An 18783-nucleotide genomic window follows, 5' to 3' on the forward strand; every position below is an offset into this window, starting at 1 on the left:
TAATTTTTAAAAAATAAAAATAAAAGAATACAAAACAAAACTGAAATATACTAATAAAACATTCTAGTCCTCAAAAAATAATCCATGAACAATGACTAGTCTCAAAATCTAGAAATGGGAAATAAAACAAATATGAATATGTATAAATGTCCATGAACCATTAAGGTCACAATTAAACACAGAAAAGAAAAAAGGAAATAAAAAAAAAAACCCAGATGAAAAGTTGAAGAATTCTACCCTCTGGATTGCTTGGAGTGGTAATGTCACAGGTGGAATTCCTTGAGGCAGGGTTTAGGCTTAGGTGGATTCCAGGCTCTTTACTGAATGCCAGCTGGTCTGGAGATTTTAACTTGGTGTACCTCTGGGGCCCAGAAATTGCCAGTCTATGCTGGAAGACTGCACCCCAGGGACCTCCCCTGGGTTCTACTTGTGTGGTGGAGGAGCCACTATGTCACCTACAGATCCCATATTTCCTGGTCTTGGATTCAGTCTCCAAACTCAATCTGTCCCACCCCTGCCCTTTCCAATTCCCAGCCTATTGATGTCTCCCAGCCCATCCTACAAACAACCAGATTGGGGTGGCAGGGAGTCAGGTGGGTTTCCATGACCAGTTGTCCCCTGTGTAAACTTATCCCCATGTTTGATTTTCTCCTGGTCACTTAGGCACACTCTATGTCACACAGTTTGGGTTTGATCTCTAAACTCTTCATACCCAGACACATTTCAGGCCTCCTAAAAATTCAGGTTCCTTTAATTCCCTTGTCCTTCTACTTGGCTCATGGGGGAACCACTCTGGCTGGTGCTTCTGGCCGTGGCAGCTGTGGTACTAGGATTTCTTCCTTATTTTATTATACCCAGCCTCCTGAGTCTCTGATTTGCTTTCAGTATCCAGTTTTAAATTCCATTTTTTGGTGCTATTGTTCATCCACCTTGCTGAGAAGCTACCTGTCTGCTTTCTTGGTTTCACACCACAGAGCAGCCTCAGGAAAGCAACCTTCTCCATTCTGACATCTTGTGAGATAGTCTTTGAGCTTTTTTTACCTCAATCATTCAAACACATAGAACTCATTTTCAGCTTGCAGGGGCTGGGCCAGATTCACCTTCCAGGCTGTGGTTTGCCAACCTCGGCTTTAAATAGAGAAACTGAACCACAGAGCCAGTCTCTTTCACTCAATCACACAGTCATCTGAATGTTGTCCCAGCTCCTACAGTGGGAACTCCTCTCCTTACCCTCCAGCCACATGCCATCTGTCTCATGGTCTAACTCCTTGACACTTCTCAGAGGTGCTCCTTCATCTGACAAATCACCTATGGCTCCCCAACCCTGGCTTGGGTTCCCTTTCTATACTTCCATATGATATACTTCCTGAGCCCAGCCCATCCACTTCCTGGGTCCTGGGCTTCCCATTTCATGGCTCTAACCACACAACATGGTAAGGACCTGGAAACACTGATGTCCTTCCAGCTGTGTGGCCAGTGAGGTCAGGGATCCTGTGTATCTCTTGGATCTAAAATCCTTGTGCTTGACAAGAACAAAACAAAAGAAAAAAAGTTCTCTCGTTTGCTTATCAGTTGAATGGATTATTGAGGAAATCCATGAATGAATCTGAGAGTTATTTTAAGCACTCTGGGAGATTTAAGAAGTCAGTGGGTCAAAGATATAAAAGAGTCAACACATAAAAAATTAGAGACAAATTAGACTGCAAATTGTTAGATCTAAATGACTTGAGGAAAGAAGAAAGCAGTAATGACAAAATAGTTGAAAATGGTTTAGTGAAAGAGTGGACCTTGAATTTTACTTTGAAGCAGTTGCGTGGAAATAGAGGGGGGAAAGTGTACAGGGTTGGGTTCCAGAGGGAGGAATAAGTAAAAATGTGTGGGACTCTACAGTTTGCAACTTTCCCCAGGAACTCCTGGTTGTACTCAGGGTGGAGGTGAGAAGAGTTCTGGAGAGTCAAGGAGTGTTGCTTATTTTCTTCCAGAGACACAGATGTGCACACCGTGGCTTCTCTCTTAAAGCTCTACCTCCGAGACCTCCCAGAGCCAGTGGTTCCCTGGAGCCAGTATGAGGGCTTCCTGCTCTGTGGGCAGCTCATGAATGCAGATGAAGCAAAGGTTTGTGTCTCCTTAGTTCAGTGGTCCTGCTTTAGAACAAAGTGATTGGTTTCCTGAACACTCTTATGGCAGGAAGCAGTGAATCAGTGGGACCCACACCCTTTGGTGAGATGCTTTGTCAAACTGGGTCTTCCGCTGCAGCATAATGACAGATGATGCCTATCATGGTGATTGGTACCTAGCCTTCTCTAAGGAAGGTAATGCACCACAGTAAGTTATCTAAGAATCACTTTTAAAATAATGAGAGAGGAAGAATAGAGCTGAGAAGGCTTAAGAGCTCTGTAGCCTTGCTGAAACCTGCTGGGATACAAGGACAGGCTGACCAAGCCAGAGGGCTGGTGCAGGTTTGGGCTGGTTAAGCTCTGTGATGGCAGTGGATATCAGGAATGGTTGCTGGAGGAAAGCACGTTCCAGGGAGAGGAAGGACAGGGAGGTTTGCTTTGAATTTTTTTTTTCTGTGATAGCTGACTGTGGGGTCTGGAATCACCATCTGCAGCATCATGCTAGTGAGAGTACGTAAGTTCACCAGCAGGAGTTTTGATCCTATGCAGATTGTTTCCATAGAGGTCTCATAGTCCACTACCACAGGAATCATATCAGAAAACCAACTGACTAATCAACAAAATAACTAACAGCAATAAAACCTTCATTTTTTTTAACAAAGACTTTTAATACCAAATGTCCATGAATATATTTGTGCTACACAGTTAATTTGGGGGTCTAAGTCTCCCCTTTAACTAGGTTGACTTAGCATGACTTTTTCTAAAACTCTGTCTGGCAAAGTGGTGCACAGAAAAACCTCTGATGAAGACCTGGACTTAACTTTGCTTTTACCCTTGGGCAAATTATGCGTCTTCTATGAGATTTGGTTTACTTTCTTAGACCAATAGAACTTTCTATAAGGATGGAACCATTATATATTTGCACTATCCACATTTACTATAGTAACCCCTAGTTACTCATGGCTATTGGGTTCTTGAAATGTGTCTAGTGTACCTGAGGAACCAAATTCTTAATTAATTTAATTTATTTAAATAACCACATGTATTAATTAGCTATTTTGATAGACAACATGGGCTGAGAAAATTTTCATAATATTCACAATACCCAGGATTGCTTTGAGGGCTAAGGGATGTGACATAGTGAGTGACATTTTTAAAGAATATTGGTATGGGGGTTTATTTTCTAATCTGCCTCAGAATTTGTTGAAGGTCACCTCCATAGAATATGAATATATATATATATATATATATATATATATATATATATATATATATATATATTTTAATGGGATTTTCAAGTGAATGAAGAAATAGTGTTCTAACCCCTTAGGAAAACACAGCTGTGAGAATTGCCATCCTGACTGACAGTGGGAAGCCTCAGATCCAGTCATGAGTAGAAAGGCTATTTTACATTTCAAAACCGGGACAGGAAGAGAGCAATAAAGATGTAGCTCACCTGCTGTGGCCATTATAGCTGTTTTTCTGAATAAAATTAGATCACATGATCTGATGTAGTATATTTTGTATGTAAATTATGAATTTTGTGGGGTGAGGGAGATGAGGATATGAAAAGTCTTGATTTATAGACTTTTAATAAATCAATTTTATTGTTTTATGAAAAAATGTTATAAAAAAGTTTTAAAATTGGGCTAAAAAGACAGATGTTTCAGGTGACATCCCACCCCTCAGTTCTAGGGAGAAGAAGAAAGACTCTCAGATGCAGCACAAACAAGATTCCAACCCCTGAACTTCCTTCTGTTAGACCACCTTCTCCCAACATCTCCAATCTCAACATATTTGAAAGTCTCTATGTCCATGGTGATGCATATTAATACCAAGGGCCAAGATCTCACTAGCTAAAATATGGCAGAGGTAGTTGCTTGTAGGGAGGGCTCAGCTGACAAGGAGGGATCTCATCATGAAGTAGGCACTCTGGATCAGACACCATGAGGCTGCATTTGGACTCACAATGTTACAGGGTGAGTTTTCTCCAGGAGAGCAGCTCAGGTTTTATGATGAGGGTGCCCTTGGGCCACATGTGAACTTGTGTACTCTCACAAGCTGGAGATCATAGATGATGACTGTAGACCCCACTGATAGCTGAAAAGAACAAAGGTCCTTCCTCTCTCTGGAACGTGCTTTCCTCCAGCAATCACTCCTGATATCCAAATCACAGAGCTTGACCAGCCCAAACTTGCACCAGCTCTCTGGCTTGGTCAGCCTGTCCTTTTAATCCCAGCAGGTCTCAGCAAGGCTACAGAGCTTGCAAGCCTTCTTAAGCCTATTCACTTTGAAAGTGATTCTAAGATATCTGATTATGGTCCAATTCTTTATTTAATGGATCATCACATCTCAAACATGCATTAAGCAAACAATTATTGTGTGAGTGGGTAAAATTGTCCAGGTTTTATAGTAGCTCAAGGTCAAGGGTGGAGTAGGCTGGCAGAATTCCAGACAAATGTAAAAAAAATGCACCATAACAAAAACTTTGACACACCCTGTGCTATTTTTTGCAACTTTCTGAGAACTTACAGTTATTTCCAATTAATTTTTAAAAACTCACAAAAGTATAGGAACAGGAGCGACTGCCAAAGTGTTGTTTCTGCACAGATGCACCAATTATGTTTCTTGATCTCATTGTTGGCAACTGGGCAGGCTTCCTTACTAGTGTTAAAAATCTCTTCCCAGGCTCAGCAGGAATTGATAAAGCAGCTTTCCAGCCTTCCTCGGGACAACTATAGTCTCCTGAGCTACATCTGCAGGTGAGGGTCTCCTGATGTCAACTCTACCATGTTTGGCCACATCAGAAAATTCAGAATGAATTTCCTGGTTAGAAAAGGAGAAACTATTTCCAAGATTGCAGAGATTCAGGCCCAGAACTTAGAAAGGTCAACTCTATTCACATAACACTGAGGAAGCTTCCTGTTTCTACAAGATAATTTCAAGGATCCCTAGAAATCTGGTTGGCAGTCAGAATGAACAAGCTCCTCCTTCATGCTTGCCAGAGTCCTGGGACATGACAGAGAACCCAGAATCTTTTTAATGTTTCTAGAATGATCTCTGGTCTTCCTGACACAGGACCATAACTTAACACCCCAGAGACATTTATTATGAGCCACGCTTTTTGTTTCCTTCAACCTTTTCTGGGGACCTGCCATGTGACATCCTTGTGATGTGGGTGTGCTGGGGTGGGAACCTGAATCACCCTCCCAGACAGACCCAAATTTTATCTTCTATTTTGTAAAAATAAATTTGTTGTAATTTCCAGATCATAAAAGTGTTACTTGCTTGATTTGGAAACCAGAAAGATACAGCAAATTGTAAATAAAAAATGAAAATTACACAATCCCTCTTGTAGCAAGCACTAATCTCTATGAACATTTGGACATGTTTCCTTCTGGATGTTTCTCTCTGTGATGGATCTTTTCATACATCCATCTGAAAATAGGAAGACATTTTTATATCAGATTGAAATTTTTAAATCACATCTGACTTTTTTGCCTTATTTTTGTGCCGTGAACACTCTCCTATGTCATAAAATAGGATTATAAATGACTCCATAATATTTCATAATGTCTTATCATTTGGACATATCACTAATAATTTCTGTATATTTGGGACTTTATTTTTATTTTTTATATTTGGAAACTGCCTAGGTTTTGGCAAGTCTCTGATTATCACTATTGATATCATATTTTTAAAAATTTTTGTTAGCTCTTTGGTCTTGCATGACGGTAGAGTTATGTTGCTACAGTCTATCCATTTAAAAAAATTTTTTTTAGAAAAAGTACCCTGAAATTTCCTTATGGATTTGTTCAGGCTTTGGTGGTGGTTATTTCTTTTACAATGAATCTGAGAATTTCATGCCTCAAATGGGTAAAAATATAGTCAAAACTAATGGTCAGTTATTGGACCTGCTGAGGGTTAGAGCCTCTGCTGGGTCCTCTGAGGGGAGGATGAGAGGGAGGATGCACCATGGCTTCTGTCTCTGAGACCTCACTGATAAAGTTTTCCTCTCTGGAGCCGTGGGTGGGATGTCTCTGAGAACTGGGAGACAAGTATATAAAGGCAAGACAGGTGGGCAGTCACTGGCCCATTTTAGTCCCTCTGGTCATCCCTTAGCTCCCTGAATTTCATCCAGCCGCCCGCTTATGTGATTCTGTGTGTCCAGACCCACCCAGCCCCCAGCAGCTGGGCAATCCTCCATGGTTTCTCTTCCCTCCTTAGTCTTGAATCTTTCAGGCCAAAGCTAAACTCTTGTGGGCAGAGCAGACTGATTCCATTCCTGAGACAGAAGGAAAGAGTTGAGATCTAGCAAGAATCTTGCTGTACCTGTTAAGTACTTTCTCCTGGCAACTTCCTGTTTTCTACTGTGGGATTTCTTGGCTGCCTGCAGGTTTCTACATGAAATCCAGCTGAACTGTGCTGTCAACAAGATGAGCGTGGACAACCTGGCTACTGTGATTGGTGTGAATCTCATCCGGTCGAAGGTTGAAGACCCTGCTGTGATCATGAGAGGTACACAAGCCTGGTCCTGCAGAGAAGGCAGGCCCAGAGGCAGCAACAAACTAGCACCGTCCCTCCTGTTTGTGCACGGCTCTGCATTTTTGCCAAGGGCTTTCAATTGATTATCTTGTCTGAATCATATTAATAGCCCTGGGAGGCAAAGAGGGCTGGAATGACATCCATTTGCCAAACCACACATCTGAGAGAGAACAAGAACTTGCCTGTGGTCACGCAGCATAGTAGGCTGACATGTAAACAGCTAGTGTTTCCTAGTTTTTTTTATTACTTTTAAACACTCTTTACTAGGTGGAGTAAACAAGATTTCATGTTGTAAGTCAGATCACAAAAAGGCTTCTGAAAACCTGGATGGAGAAGACTTTTGAGGTTGTGTCTTGTCTCCATAAGCAAACGTCCTGGCATTGAGTACTGATGTGTGCCATGGGTGCTGGAAGGTAGTATACCCAGCACACATTTGATAGGTGTCCAGTGTGAAACCAGGTGTCACTGAGGACCACATCATGAATGAATGATGTCTTCATTTTTTCTTTTGTCATATTGCTATTTTCCTGATCAGAAATGAATCCAGAGAACGATAGGCTGAAAATATCCTTCATGACTCCCTCTTTCACCATCTTAGACCATCCCTTTCACCATAATTTCTTACTCCAAGCAATTAAGAAGGATCCTGAAAGAAGCAAAATGAGGTTCTTTGGGGCCCTGTGGTTAGGGCAGAGTTTGGAGATAAATCATGGTTGGAAACTGTTGAAGACTAACTACCTGCCTCCTATCCCATAGTCCAGCACTACAAATCTCTTTCTTCTTTCTTTCAGGGACCCCTCAGATCCAAAGAGTGATGACCATGATGATCAGAGACCATGAAGTCCTCTTCCCGAAGTCCAAGGATGCACCCCTGTCCCCCTCTGCCCAGAAAAATGATCCCAAGAAACCTCCAGTGCCCCGAAGCTCTGTGGGCTGGGATGCCACTGAAGACCCCCCAATTCCTAGGACGGACAGCTTCAGTAACCCGGTAAGACACGGAGAAAACTTTCTGTCACCGTAGAACTTTCCTTTCATCCAGGTCATTCCGTGTAGAGCTGCTTTGGGTGACAATCTGGCATTATGGATGATGCTATGGCAGGGGCCCCAGCTGCTGCAGATCCACTGAACACATCTTGAGTTCCTGGCCTCTTTTAAAATTTGGCTTCTGTGGGCTTCATGGAGATGGAGTTACTGACATGCATACAAGCGGCCTAAAGACTGGGCAGTGCCATCCCCTCTGCCGGTCTCTCTAAAAGAGAAACCTTTTCAAACACATACCAGGGAAGTTCAAGGGGAAAAAAATAGATACCACATTGTAAATGTTTTGGTGAGAGTTGTTGAAAGTTCTGTGTGAAAGTCCAGAGAGAACTGGCTTCCTGCTAACCCTGAAACGTGATTCCTTCCTCAGAGTTAAGTGATGTGTTCGTGTAATACTTCTCATTCCCTGATAAGCTGTCTCAGCAATGTCAGTCCCCTCATTTGTACCGAAGAGCTGGAGCTCACGTTCCCAATGTCCCCAAACTGCAGATTCCAACATGTAGATGACTCGAGGGCAATAATTTACAAAGGTCAAATATTTTTAGATATTTATAAGGACAAATATTTTTAAAAAGACCATGTGAACTTTATATAGCAGCTTCATCTTTATGTGTGGCCAAGAAATGAATTTAAGATTTCTGGTTGACCAGATAATTTAAACTACCTATAGTATTATTAGTCCTGAAGATGAGAAAACAAAAGTGATAATGATTGTAGCTGTGGCTTTTCTTAAATGAAATGTGTCTGGACATAGGCATCCTACTAACACTCAAGAATTAAATTGCACTTTAAAAATGTTAATATTTCCTGTGAAAAAGTTATCCTAGCAGTCTTTGAGAATAGCCATTGCTATACTTATTTGTCAGGTTTCCACTATTTGGTGTTTGCTGTGGCCAGCTATTATGCTGAGAAACTTAATTAGATCACCTCTGGAGTCCTCACCATGATTGTAAGACAAAATTTACCATGATCATTAAAAAAAAAACCATTTTTTAGTTGTAGATGGACACAATACCTTTATTTCGTTCATTTTGTTTTTATGTGGTGCCAAGGATTGAACCCAGTGCCTCACTTGTGCTAGGCAAGCTCTCCACTGCTGAGCCACAACACCCACCCTGCCATTTATATTTTTTGATTGAGGAGCTTAGGCCAGAGAGGTCGACCAGTTGGTCTAGCATGACAGTACTAGAATGTTATAGACCAGGACTCGGGTCTAGTTCCCACTTCAGGAACCAGGTGCTTCTGACACCAGGGAGTATGATAGAGGGAACTTGAACCCTGATTTTCACATTTTATGTTTTGTGCTCAATTCTGTCTGTCTCTGTCTCTCTGTCTCTGTCTCTGTCTCTCATTTAAATTTAAAATATACAATATATACACATGGTTCAAAAAGTGAGAAAAATGATGTGCATTGAAAAGTCGTGTTCCCCCTCCTATTCTCACACACCTTCTTTCCTACTTTTATTAGTTTTTTTTATTCATGCCTTCAATTTTTTTGTACAAATATAAATACTTGAATGTTAATTGTTATCTCTCTTTTTACTCAAAAAGTTGCATGATTTCTTTCTCTCTTTCTGTCTACCTGCACTCTTTCTACATGTACACATTACTCTGTCTCTTGCATTTTTTAACATTGTGGTATACCCTACAGACTTTTTCATGTTGACACATAAACAGCTACCTCACATGACCTCATATTTTTGGCAGATATATTGTATTCTATTCTGTACATGTGCCATACTCTACATAACCAGTCTGTGTAGATGCTCAGCTTATTTTCAGCCCTTTGCACCTCAGACAAGGCCACAAGGAATAACTTTAACCACACATCCTTTTGTCGTCAGCTAGATATATTTCTGAGATAAATTCCCAGAAGTGGTTTTGCTGGTTCAGAGGGTAAGTGGATCAAAAACTGTAATTTTGATAAAAATGATTAGAGTTTGTGTCATTTTATATTTCTACAAGCCATGCATGAAAGAACCTATTTCTCTACAGTTTCACTAACAGAGTGCTCCATCAGATTTAGGGGTTTGCCCATCTGATAGGTGAGAACTGTTATTTTCATAATTTTAATTTGAGTTTCTCCTACTATGGGAGAGGGTTGAACATTGTTTCTTATGTGAAAGGTCTGGTTGCATTTTTTCCTCTATGACCTGTCTAATCTTGTCTTGTGCCCATATTTATTCTGATTGTTGATCTTTTTCTTCCCAATTTGTGTAAGCTTTATGTGATAGGAAGAGTAGCCAATGGGAACCCCTTTGTATATTGGGGAGAGTTGCTTAGGAGATGTATTGCCAGTATTTTGGCCAATTTGTCATTTTGCTTTTGTTTAGCATGGGATAAGTTGTTTGTTTTAGTTTTGCTCTTTTTACTTTTGGAGGTTATGGAAATGCATGTCAATTGAATTTATTGAACTTTTCTTTATGGTCTCTGGATTTTGAACCATAGAAAGGATTCTCATTATTCACTCATAAAATAATTCATTTACCACATCAAGCAAATGATTTTAATCAGTGCTTCATCTTTAGAGCATGATACGTTCCTTATGTAATTTTGGAAAATTACCATGCAGATAATCAAGAAAAGTGACAAATTAAAAGATGATCTCCTAATTAAAAGTGTCACAGATGTGACTCATTTCTGCAAGACTCTAGTCCTTATCTTAGGGGCAGAACACATAGATGGAAAAATCCCATGTAACACCCATGGCCATTTTTTCTAGGCAAGTGACTCTGATGCCACAAGCCCTACTGGACCACAGCCAAGTGACCAGCATCAGGACAACAGCAAAACCCCCAAGGAAAAGCCAGGAGATTGGAAGCTGCAATCCCGAAAAAGGACTCAAACGCTCCCTAACCGGAAATGTTTCCTGACATCAGCTTTTCAAGGTGCCAACAGTAGCAAAGTGGAGATCTTTAAAAATGAGTTCTGGTCACCTTCATCAGACGCTAAGACAGGGGAAGGGCACAGGAGAACCTTGTCTCAAGACTTGCGCCACCTCTCAGACTCCCAGAGGACTTCCACCTATGATAACGTCCCTGCCCAGCCCGGGTCACCTGGGAATCAACCCAGTGCACTCTCTGCCCCTGCCTGTGACTCCAAGAGAGATCCTCTTGCCAGCACAGACTCTGACACTGGGCCTGCAAGAAAGAACTCTGGAGAAGAGGAAATTGATTCTTTGCAGAGGGTGGTCCAGGAACTACAAAAGGAAATAGAAACACAGAAGCAAATGTATGAGGAACAGATTAAAAAGTAAGTTATGGTAAGAGGAGCACCAGGCAGTACTTGGTTTCCATCTATGGAAGCAATAGATGTTGTTCTTATTGGCCAAAAATTCACATTATGAAAATTTTATGGAAAACAGTAATCTTATAGCAGTCAAGCCTAATAAGTCAAAGGATTAAGGAAGAAATGAGATTCCTCAATGAATGAAAACCCTAAACTATAGATTAAATTTATAAAAACCTGAATAGCTAAGCCTAAATAGCTTTACCAACATTTTCCAGATAGTAGTCCCTTAAGGTAAACAGGCCTTAATGAGTTAAGAAGAACTTTAAAAAAATATTTCATATCATATCATTTGTGGATTCTCCAAATATTTCATGAGCACCTCCTGTGGACCAGGCACTGATCCAGATGTTGGAGAACAGCACTGAACAACACAGATAAAAGTGCCTGTGCTTATAGACAGCTCTCTTCTAGTGAGGACAAGCAAACAATAAAAATATATAATAATGGGGCTGGGGATGAGGCTCAAGCGGTAGTGCACTTGCCTGGCATGCGCGGGGCGCTGGGTTGGATCCTCAGCACCACATACAAATAAAATAAATATTAAACTAAAACTAAAAAATAAATATTAAAAAATTCTCTCTAATTATATATATATATATATATAATAAAATATATGTCATGCCAGATGGTAGAAAATGCTGTCGGCCTTGGAGAGTTCAGGAGGTCAGTTAGAAGTGCTAGTGTTAAATGGGGTGGTCAGGGAAGGCCTTGCTAAGAAGGTGTGTAAGTAAAGGCCTAAAGGAGATGAGGACACAGGAGGCCCATAGATGGGGAAAGAGAAGCAAAGGTGCAGAGGCCTAGAAGCAGGTAGGTCTGGCATATTCTGCCCACCAAGAGCTAAAGAGCCTGGAGTAGGAGGAGAGTGACGAGTAGGAGATCGGGGAAGAGAAGTAGGGTGTTCAGGGCACAGTAGGGTGTTGTCAGCCATCAGGAAGCCTGATTAAGATGGAAGCTTCTGGACAGTTTCTACCTCACTTAATGCTTTGTCTGATCATTGGCTTTCTGTTGAGCACAGGTTGCAGGAGGCAAACGAAAGTGGGAGGCCAGTTAGGGCAGCTGGTGCTACAATCTCATACAAATTCCAAAAATGTTTGCCCACAATTTATTCCTTTGGGTAGATAATTTTTTTTATTTGTACTATGATTGGCCAGCAAATTCTTTTTCGCAAGAGGAAAACCTCCATCTAAGTTTGCCTGCATGAGCAGTAGTCATAAGATCTTGAAATGTGAATTAGCGGGGATTTGTATTTATGAATACTTCATCCATTTAGACTCAGGTACCTGAAAGGAAGACTGTTGTGAGCCCCCCTCCATTGTTCCCTGCAGAGAGCTCCATCAAAAGCAAAATGCAGCTCCTTTGTCTAAGAACCTGTCATCAATCATCTGTGGAATTACATGCTTTCTGTGACATCTCCGCAGTGAACAAAACATCCCTAGAGAAAGCTCACATCACACTCTAAGACAAGTGTCACTGACAGAGTAGAAAGAGAAGCAGCTGCCACAAAGGTGGCTGCTTCTGAATAGAACAGAGTCCTGTGAATCGACCTGTCAGGGGATCCCCTGTCCACAGCAGAGGGAGGAGGATTGACAGCCTGGCAGTTAGCCTACTCATAAGTTTTGTGTTTCAGAAACATCTTGTCATGGAACCCCCACAGAAATCCTCTACTCTCATTTCCCAGAAGAAAGGGGGGTTTAGGAAGGATGGAAGGTTCCTGAAGGTCACGTGACTAATCATGCTGGGGCTGGGATTTGAACCCAGGTCAGCCAGGCCCCTGAGCCCATCCAGCCTCCACCTCTCCATTGGATTCAGGAGTCAAGATCTAGCACAGTATCTTGCTTGGGCTTTTCTCCAATCCAGAAGGCTTTATAGAACATGGAGAAGAAAATTAGATTTGTAATGAGAGAGTCAAAAGGAATAGGAGCGGTTTTGCTCCAAGAAGAGATTGACGGGGATAGGCAAGGGCTGTTACATGCAGAGTAGGCCAAGGCCCTAGAAGATAAAATCTGAGACATGGGCTCTGATGGCAGCTTAAGTCTCCACATAAACTTGGGCAGGCTGTTCAGAGAGTAGGGAGGGAGCACCCCACAGAATGAAACTGAGTCAAATTTCCAATCACACAATCCAATCTGAATTTCACCCCTTAGGACTAAAATCCCTTCCTTTAACTTAAAAGTTCAAAGTGTACGCTCATTCCTAAGGGTTAATTCAGCCTAACCTGGCAGGGGGCATCTGGGAGTCTATTATGATTTTGGCCAATAATAATGAAAATTCTTTCCAGAGGTTTGGGAGGCTGAGGCAGGAGGCTTTGTGAGTTCAAAGCCAGCTTCAGCAACTTAGTGAGGCCCTATGCAACTCAGTGAGACCCTGTGTCTAAATAAAATACAAAATAGGGCTGGGGATGTGGCTCAGTGGTTGAGTGCCCCTGGGTTGAATATCCAGTCCAAAGAGAATAAGAGGAAGGAAGGAAGGAAGGAAGGAAGGAAGGAAGGAAGGAAGGAAGGGAGGGAGGGAGGGAGGGAGGGAGGGAAAGAGGGATGGAAGAAAATTCTGAGAATTCAGGAATGCCGCAGATTTTTCACCTGAAGCAAGATTCAGAAGTGGGGATGGGGGGCTGCCGGACCATACTTCCTAAGAGCAGTTCCCTTTGCTTTCCAAGTCTTGATCCCCCAGAAGACCTTAATAAAGGCAGTCTCCAAACCACATTTTGCATGGGAGCAGGATGAGGAGGTATCATGTGCACAAAAGTGTTGAGAGTCTGGAATTTGGATGAGGCTTCCATACTTTTTATTGAACAGAACAGGTACAAAGTGCCGTAGAGGTAGTCGCAGACATACATTAGAGATGGTCTCTTCTTTCAAAGATTTTATTATATGGTTGAAGATACAAAACACAAGATGACATAAAAAACAGTAATGCCAGAAAGGTCACAGGATGGTGTTAAATGACAAAGGTAGGGCTCAGACATGAATTCAGTTTTACTGGGGAATCTTTACCTGAGAAGAAGGACATCAATAAGAGGCCCCTGTTGGATCCAGTCTTGTGTTTTGGAATGGAAAATGAGCAGGAGGTTCTGAGTAAGGGTGAAGGGTCTCGAATTAATACCCGGTTCCTTCATTCTTTTCCTTCTTTCTTTGTAGCCTTGAGAAGGAAAATTATGACGTCTGGGCTAAGGTGGTGAGGCTCAATGAAGAACTGGAGAAGGAAAAGAAGAAATTTGCGGCTCTGGAAATCACTCTCCGCAATGTAGAGCGCTCCCGGGAGGATGTTGAGAGGAGGAACAAGGTTTTGGAAGAAGAAGTCAAGGAATTTGTGAAATCAGTGAAGGAGCCCAAGGCTGATGCTTGAGGGTCCCGGGAGTACCAGCGATGTCCCAGAGGGGATCAACTCTGCTCCTTTTCTTGGTGCTACCTGACAATGAAGGAGCAGGATTACTCCCTGAGAGGGAAGGGATGGTTTTGGGGGAAACATCAGTAAATCAAAGGAGTTTGAAAGAAGATGAGGGGGATCAGGGACACCTATGATCACCTGTTGCTGTACTCAAAGGGACTGTTTTATTCCACTGAAGTTGCAGGCAGAGCAAAGTGGAACCTTCTATGGTGGAAGGTGAGGTCCAGTGAAGAAGTTTGAGACAAACATCAAAGGACACAGGCAGACGTCTGGCCCTGGCCCCTGAAGCTAGGCTGAGGCCTGAGTTCTTTGTTTCCTACGTGGAATGATTCACTGACTCAGATGGCCTTACGGCATCTCTGGCAGACAACGCAATTCAGTGCTCAAGTGCTCACCCCAGAAGACTGTTTTGGCTGAGGTCACATGGCCCTTCTGTCATGCTACCACGAGATGGAATTCTCCAGGAATTCTCAAACTTCACCATAGACAAAAAAAAAAAAAAAAAAAAAATCAAAAAACAATGAATTGTATTTATAAAAGCAAAATTATGAGAAAATTATATCCAAATAAAGAAAAAGGAAAGAACAAGATGGTTGCCAATCCATATAAAATCTTTATGAGATCTAGTGAAAGACCCTTGCTCCTTGAAGCAGATGTACCCTTCTCAGGGGACACAGCTTGGTGAACAGGCTGTGAGCTGTGTCACAGCCTCTTCCTGCCTTTCAGTGGCCCCAGTTGTCTGTACTGTGGGTTAACACAGTAATAGTCATGATTACATATATCTTAATTTTTCTCCCTATTTTGTCCAAATGCAAGAGAGTTTACTGACAGTGGGGTTTTCCCAGCAGAGAGCTGACTATTCCTCATCTATGTCAGTGTAAGGGTCCAGCGAAGCGTCGGAGGAAGAGACCACACAAGAGACTGGCTTCATGCAATTGGCAAAAGGGATTTATTGATTCAGCATGCTGAGGTTCCAGGCTCACTCAGGAAGATAGAGCAGCCCAGAGCCCAGAGCAGAGGTCAAGCAGAGCTTAAGTACACTTTTAGAGGAGGGCGGGGGGCTTTGCATACATCAGAACAAATCATCATGAGGCACGGGAAAATTGAACAACAACTCTGAGACATGATTAGTACATTCATTGGCGGGAACAGGCTGGGCAGGGGTGATTGGTCACTTCTAAGCGGGGTACACATTCAAACTGATTGGTTTTAGGGCCTAAAGGACTATGTGACATACTACACAGAATCCCAGGTTATTAGACAACCAGTGGAAACAGTGGGGATATTTACTGGGCAGTTCCAATATTGTCCTAACAGCTACAGGGATTACAGGTTCTGGGGGTAGCAGAGGAATTTTAACAATACCTAGTCTTTTACTTTTTAACCTAGGCCTTGCAGTTTAGAAACTTTACAATGCCCGGTCTTTTACACTTTAACTCAGGCTTTGCAGTTTAGAATCAGCTTAGAAATTTTACCTTTACATCAGGACTCAGGTAGTCCAGTTGAGCCTTTTATGGTCTTTGACAGCATTTTAGTTAGGTGGCCTCCAAATATTTTTGATCATATGCCACATCAATAGAAAATGTTCAAGCCCACATCCCTCCAAATAGGCATATTTATTTTATTTATAAATTACAGTCAACCCTCTGTATCTGTGGGTTCTACATCCATGGATTCAACCAACTTCAGAAGAAAAATATTTGGGAGAAAAATTACACTTGTACTGAACATGTACAGACTTTTTCTTTTCCTTGTCATTATTCACTTATCTGCTCAGCATATCCAATGTTTGCAAAGGGTTTACATTGTCTTAGATATTATGAGTGACCTGGAGATGGTTTAAAATATCAGGAAGATATGTGCATAGGTTGTGTGCAAATATCATGAAACTTGATATAAGGGACTTGGGTATCTGTGGACTCTGTTATCTGCAGGAAGTCCTGGAATTGATTTCTCAGAGACATCGAGGGATGACTAAATACTACTGTATTGCTACATCATGTGTCTTACAAAACACAGGGCAGAAATTGAATAATGATGAAATTAAAAGCACAGCTTCATAGATTTCCCCAGTATGTTTTCAGCTCTGGAGACCATTGGCCTCGTTTTCCTTTCTGACCTGTCCCAATTTTACATCTTTTATTCCATTGCTTCTAAAATTTACTTGAACTCTAGAAGCCACATGGCTTAATGAGTGGTTTCCAATCCGGTCACCAGTGAGGATTCAGCCTTCCTGGCTCATGTGCCTCCTCCGGTGTTCTTTCCCTTTGTTTTCCTTACTCCAGTTAATCCCCCTGCCTTTGGACTTATGACCTACAGAGTGGGAAGTAAGGACAGGAGGGCCAGTGTTGCTTATTCCTGCTACTCAGGCCCTGCTCTGTCACTCCGATCTCCCTGAGGACCGCCCCGAAGGAGGGGTTGGGGACAGCACAGAGCATCTTCTTATAAGCCTCCTTGCCAAAGATTGGGAGGAAATGATTTGGAACATTAAAGAAGGTAATAAAAATTAATTTCCTGGGTCAATTTGCTTTTTAATTACAGAGTTATCAACATGGCAACACTTACCTGGACCTCTGATTTGAGTTGAGGAGTGCCTGTGGTTAGTTCTGCTAGCTTATGTCCCTATGTTCTCCCACAGATGCCATGCACCGGCTCTTTGGGTGCCCAAACAGAGTTGACTATGAAGGTAGCCTGTGTCACAATTCCACAGGGAATATCTGCTTGAAGGTACAAAGAGGAGGCCCTGAAGCCTGTTTTGAGATCCACATCCTAAGACCTTGCTTGGTCTGGCAGCCAGAGCTCGGGCGAAGCAGAAGGGTCACATTTGAATCCCAACCCGCTCCTGGCCTGGTGATGCCTCTTGTCTTGTCCCTATCACCCATTTTAGGAATCAGCAGAGCTGGATCCAGCTTCACAAGCACCAGGCGGTGAAGAGAAGAATCTTGGCTTGCTTCAGTTGACCTGCCCACCTTACTCTCCATTCAAGGAGAACACAAGAAACAGTTCCTCTTGGACTCCAGGCCCTCATGAGTCCAAGGGAGGGCCAGGCAAGATCTGAGGTCTGATGCCACTGTCCTCAAAAGAAAAAGCATGTGATGCATGACAGGTTAGCTTCAGACCTCACCTGGACCCATGGGCCAGTTTCTAGAGGACAATTCTGGAGACAGACCTATGCCAGATGTTCTGTTGGACCCAGGAGTTCCCACCTTTATTTTCAAAGCCATTCCATGAACAGGGCTATACTAAACCTGCCCCCTTTTCCAGCCACACCCCCTACCTTCACCTTACCCCTTCTCCTGCCAGCTCATATGCTGAGAACTGGGAAGGTCTGCACTGTGCACTGTACCCCCCCTGCCATCTTCCCTACTAGTCTTTTTCCTTCCCAGCCTTGAGCATGGCACATATGAGGGCACATTTCTCTTACATTTAAGGCACATTTGGTGATTTTCCAGTAAATTTATGTACCAGATAGGACAGTTTGTACTCAGGAGTGTTAGGGATGATTTTGGTTGGAGTCTGAGACCAAGTGCTGTATTTCTAGTTCAGAGCCTGCTGCATAGGATGGACGCAATAAAAATTCTTGGTTTTTGGTTTGGACCAACTTCCTCAAGCTCTGCTCAGAAAAGTAAGAAGCAGAAGAGACTCAGAGGCAACTGGAAGCTGCTGAGGGGGGAGGACAAAGGAGCATGGTGCCACAGCAATGCTGGCTGGGCTCCACCGGCTGGGAACGGGAAGATGCGCGTACACTCACATCGGGTAAACTTCCACATTCCACCACTTCCGGTGCAGATACCAGCAGTGATCAGGTCATGTGCTTGCCGGGCAGCACAAAGAGCTCTTGGAGGCTGCTCCTGCAATTAAAATGGGATGCCTTACAAAAAAATCACATGAAATCCTTCATCCTGTTGAGAAGGCTGGGAGGAAGGAGGCCTCAAGGATGGAGCTCCAGCTGCCACCAGCTCAGGCTGACATTTGTCCAGTAGCAGAGAGGGCTGGGGCTGGAGGGAGGCTCAGAAGACTTCCCAGGGCAACTTCAGACAAAGGAATGAGAAGAGAATGCTAATGAGGATGTGTATCTTCTAACTTATATTTTCTTGGATGCTGGAAAACTGACTTGAAATCATGGGATAACAGAACAGGAAGATACTGTTGAGTCTAATCCAATGTGTTCCCTTAATGGACAGGAAAACTGAGGTCCAGAGACATAAACTGAAATGACTGGTGCTCCCACTGCACAAGGAAAAGGATTCAAGGTGATTTTCGAGGGCTCCTCTAACCCACCATTCAGAGATTCTTGGGATTCTTGGCTTCTCTCCAAGGTTCTTTTTTTCCCAAACTGCAATCATGGTTTGGAAATCCACCAAACATCAATTGCTGGATGCTTTTAGATATAAAACTTTCCTCA

General features: G+C 42.6%; 1 protein-coding gene across 1 annotated transcript in view; it reads left to right on the forward strand.

The window, feature by feature from the left end:
* Arhgap25 (Rho GTPase activating protein 25) overlaps positions 1 to 14865 on the forward strand; it is an 81375-nt gene extending 66510 nt beyond the window's left edge. The window contains exons 6-11 of the mRNA XM_026387243.2: positions 1983 to 2115; positions 4806 to 4879; positions 6514 to 6635; positions 7454 to 7650; positions 10423 to 10952; positions 14129 to 14865. Of these exons, the coding sequence (XP_026243028.2) occupies positions 1983 to 2115; positions 4806 to 4879; positions 6514 to 6635; positions 7454 to 7650; positions 10423 to 10952; positions 14129 to 14336 (1264 nt within the window). The 3' untranslated portion in view covers positions 14337 to 14865. The remainder of the gene's footprint in view (positions 1 to 1982; positions 2116 to 4805; positions 4880 to 6513; positions 6636 to 7453; positions 7651 to 10422; positions 10953 to 14128) is intronic.
* Positions 14866 to 18783: the final 3918 nt, after the last annotated feature.

The sequence above is a fragment of the Urocitellus parryii genome, chromosome 12, assembly GCF_045843805.1.
Source record: "Urocitellus parryii isolate mUroPar1 chromosome 12, mUroPar1.hap1, whole genome shotgun sequence".
Taxonomy (NCBI): Eukaryota; Metazoa; Chordata; class Mammalia; order Rodentia; family Sciuridae; genus Urocitellus; species Urocitellus parryii.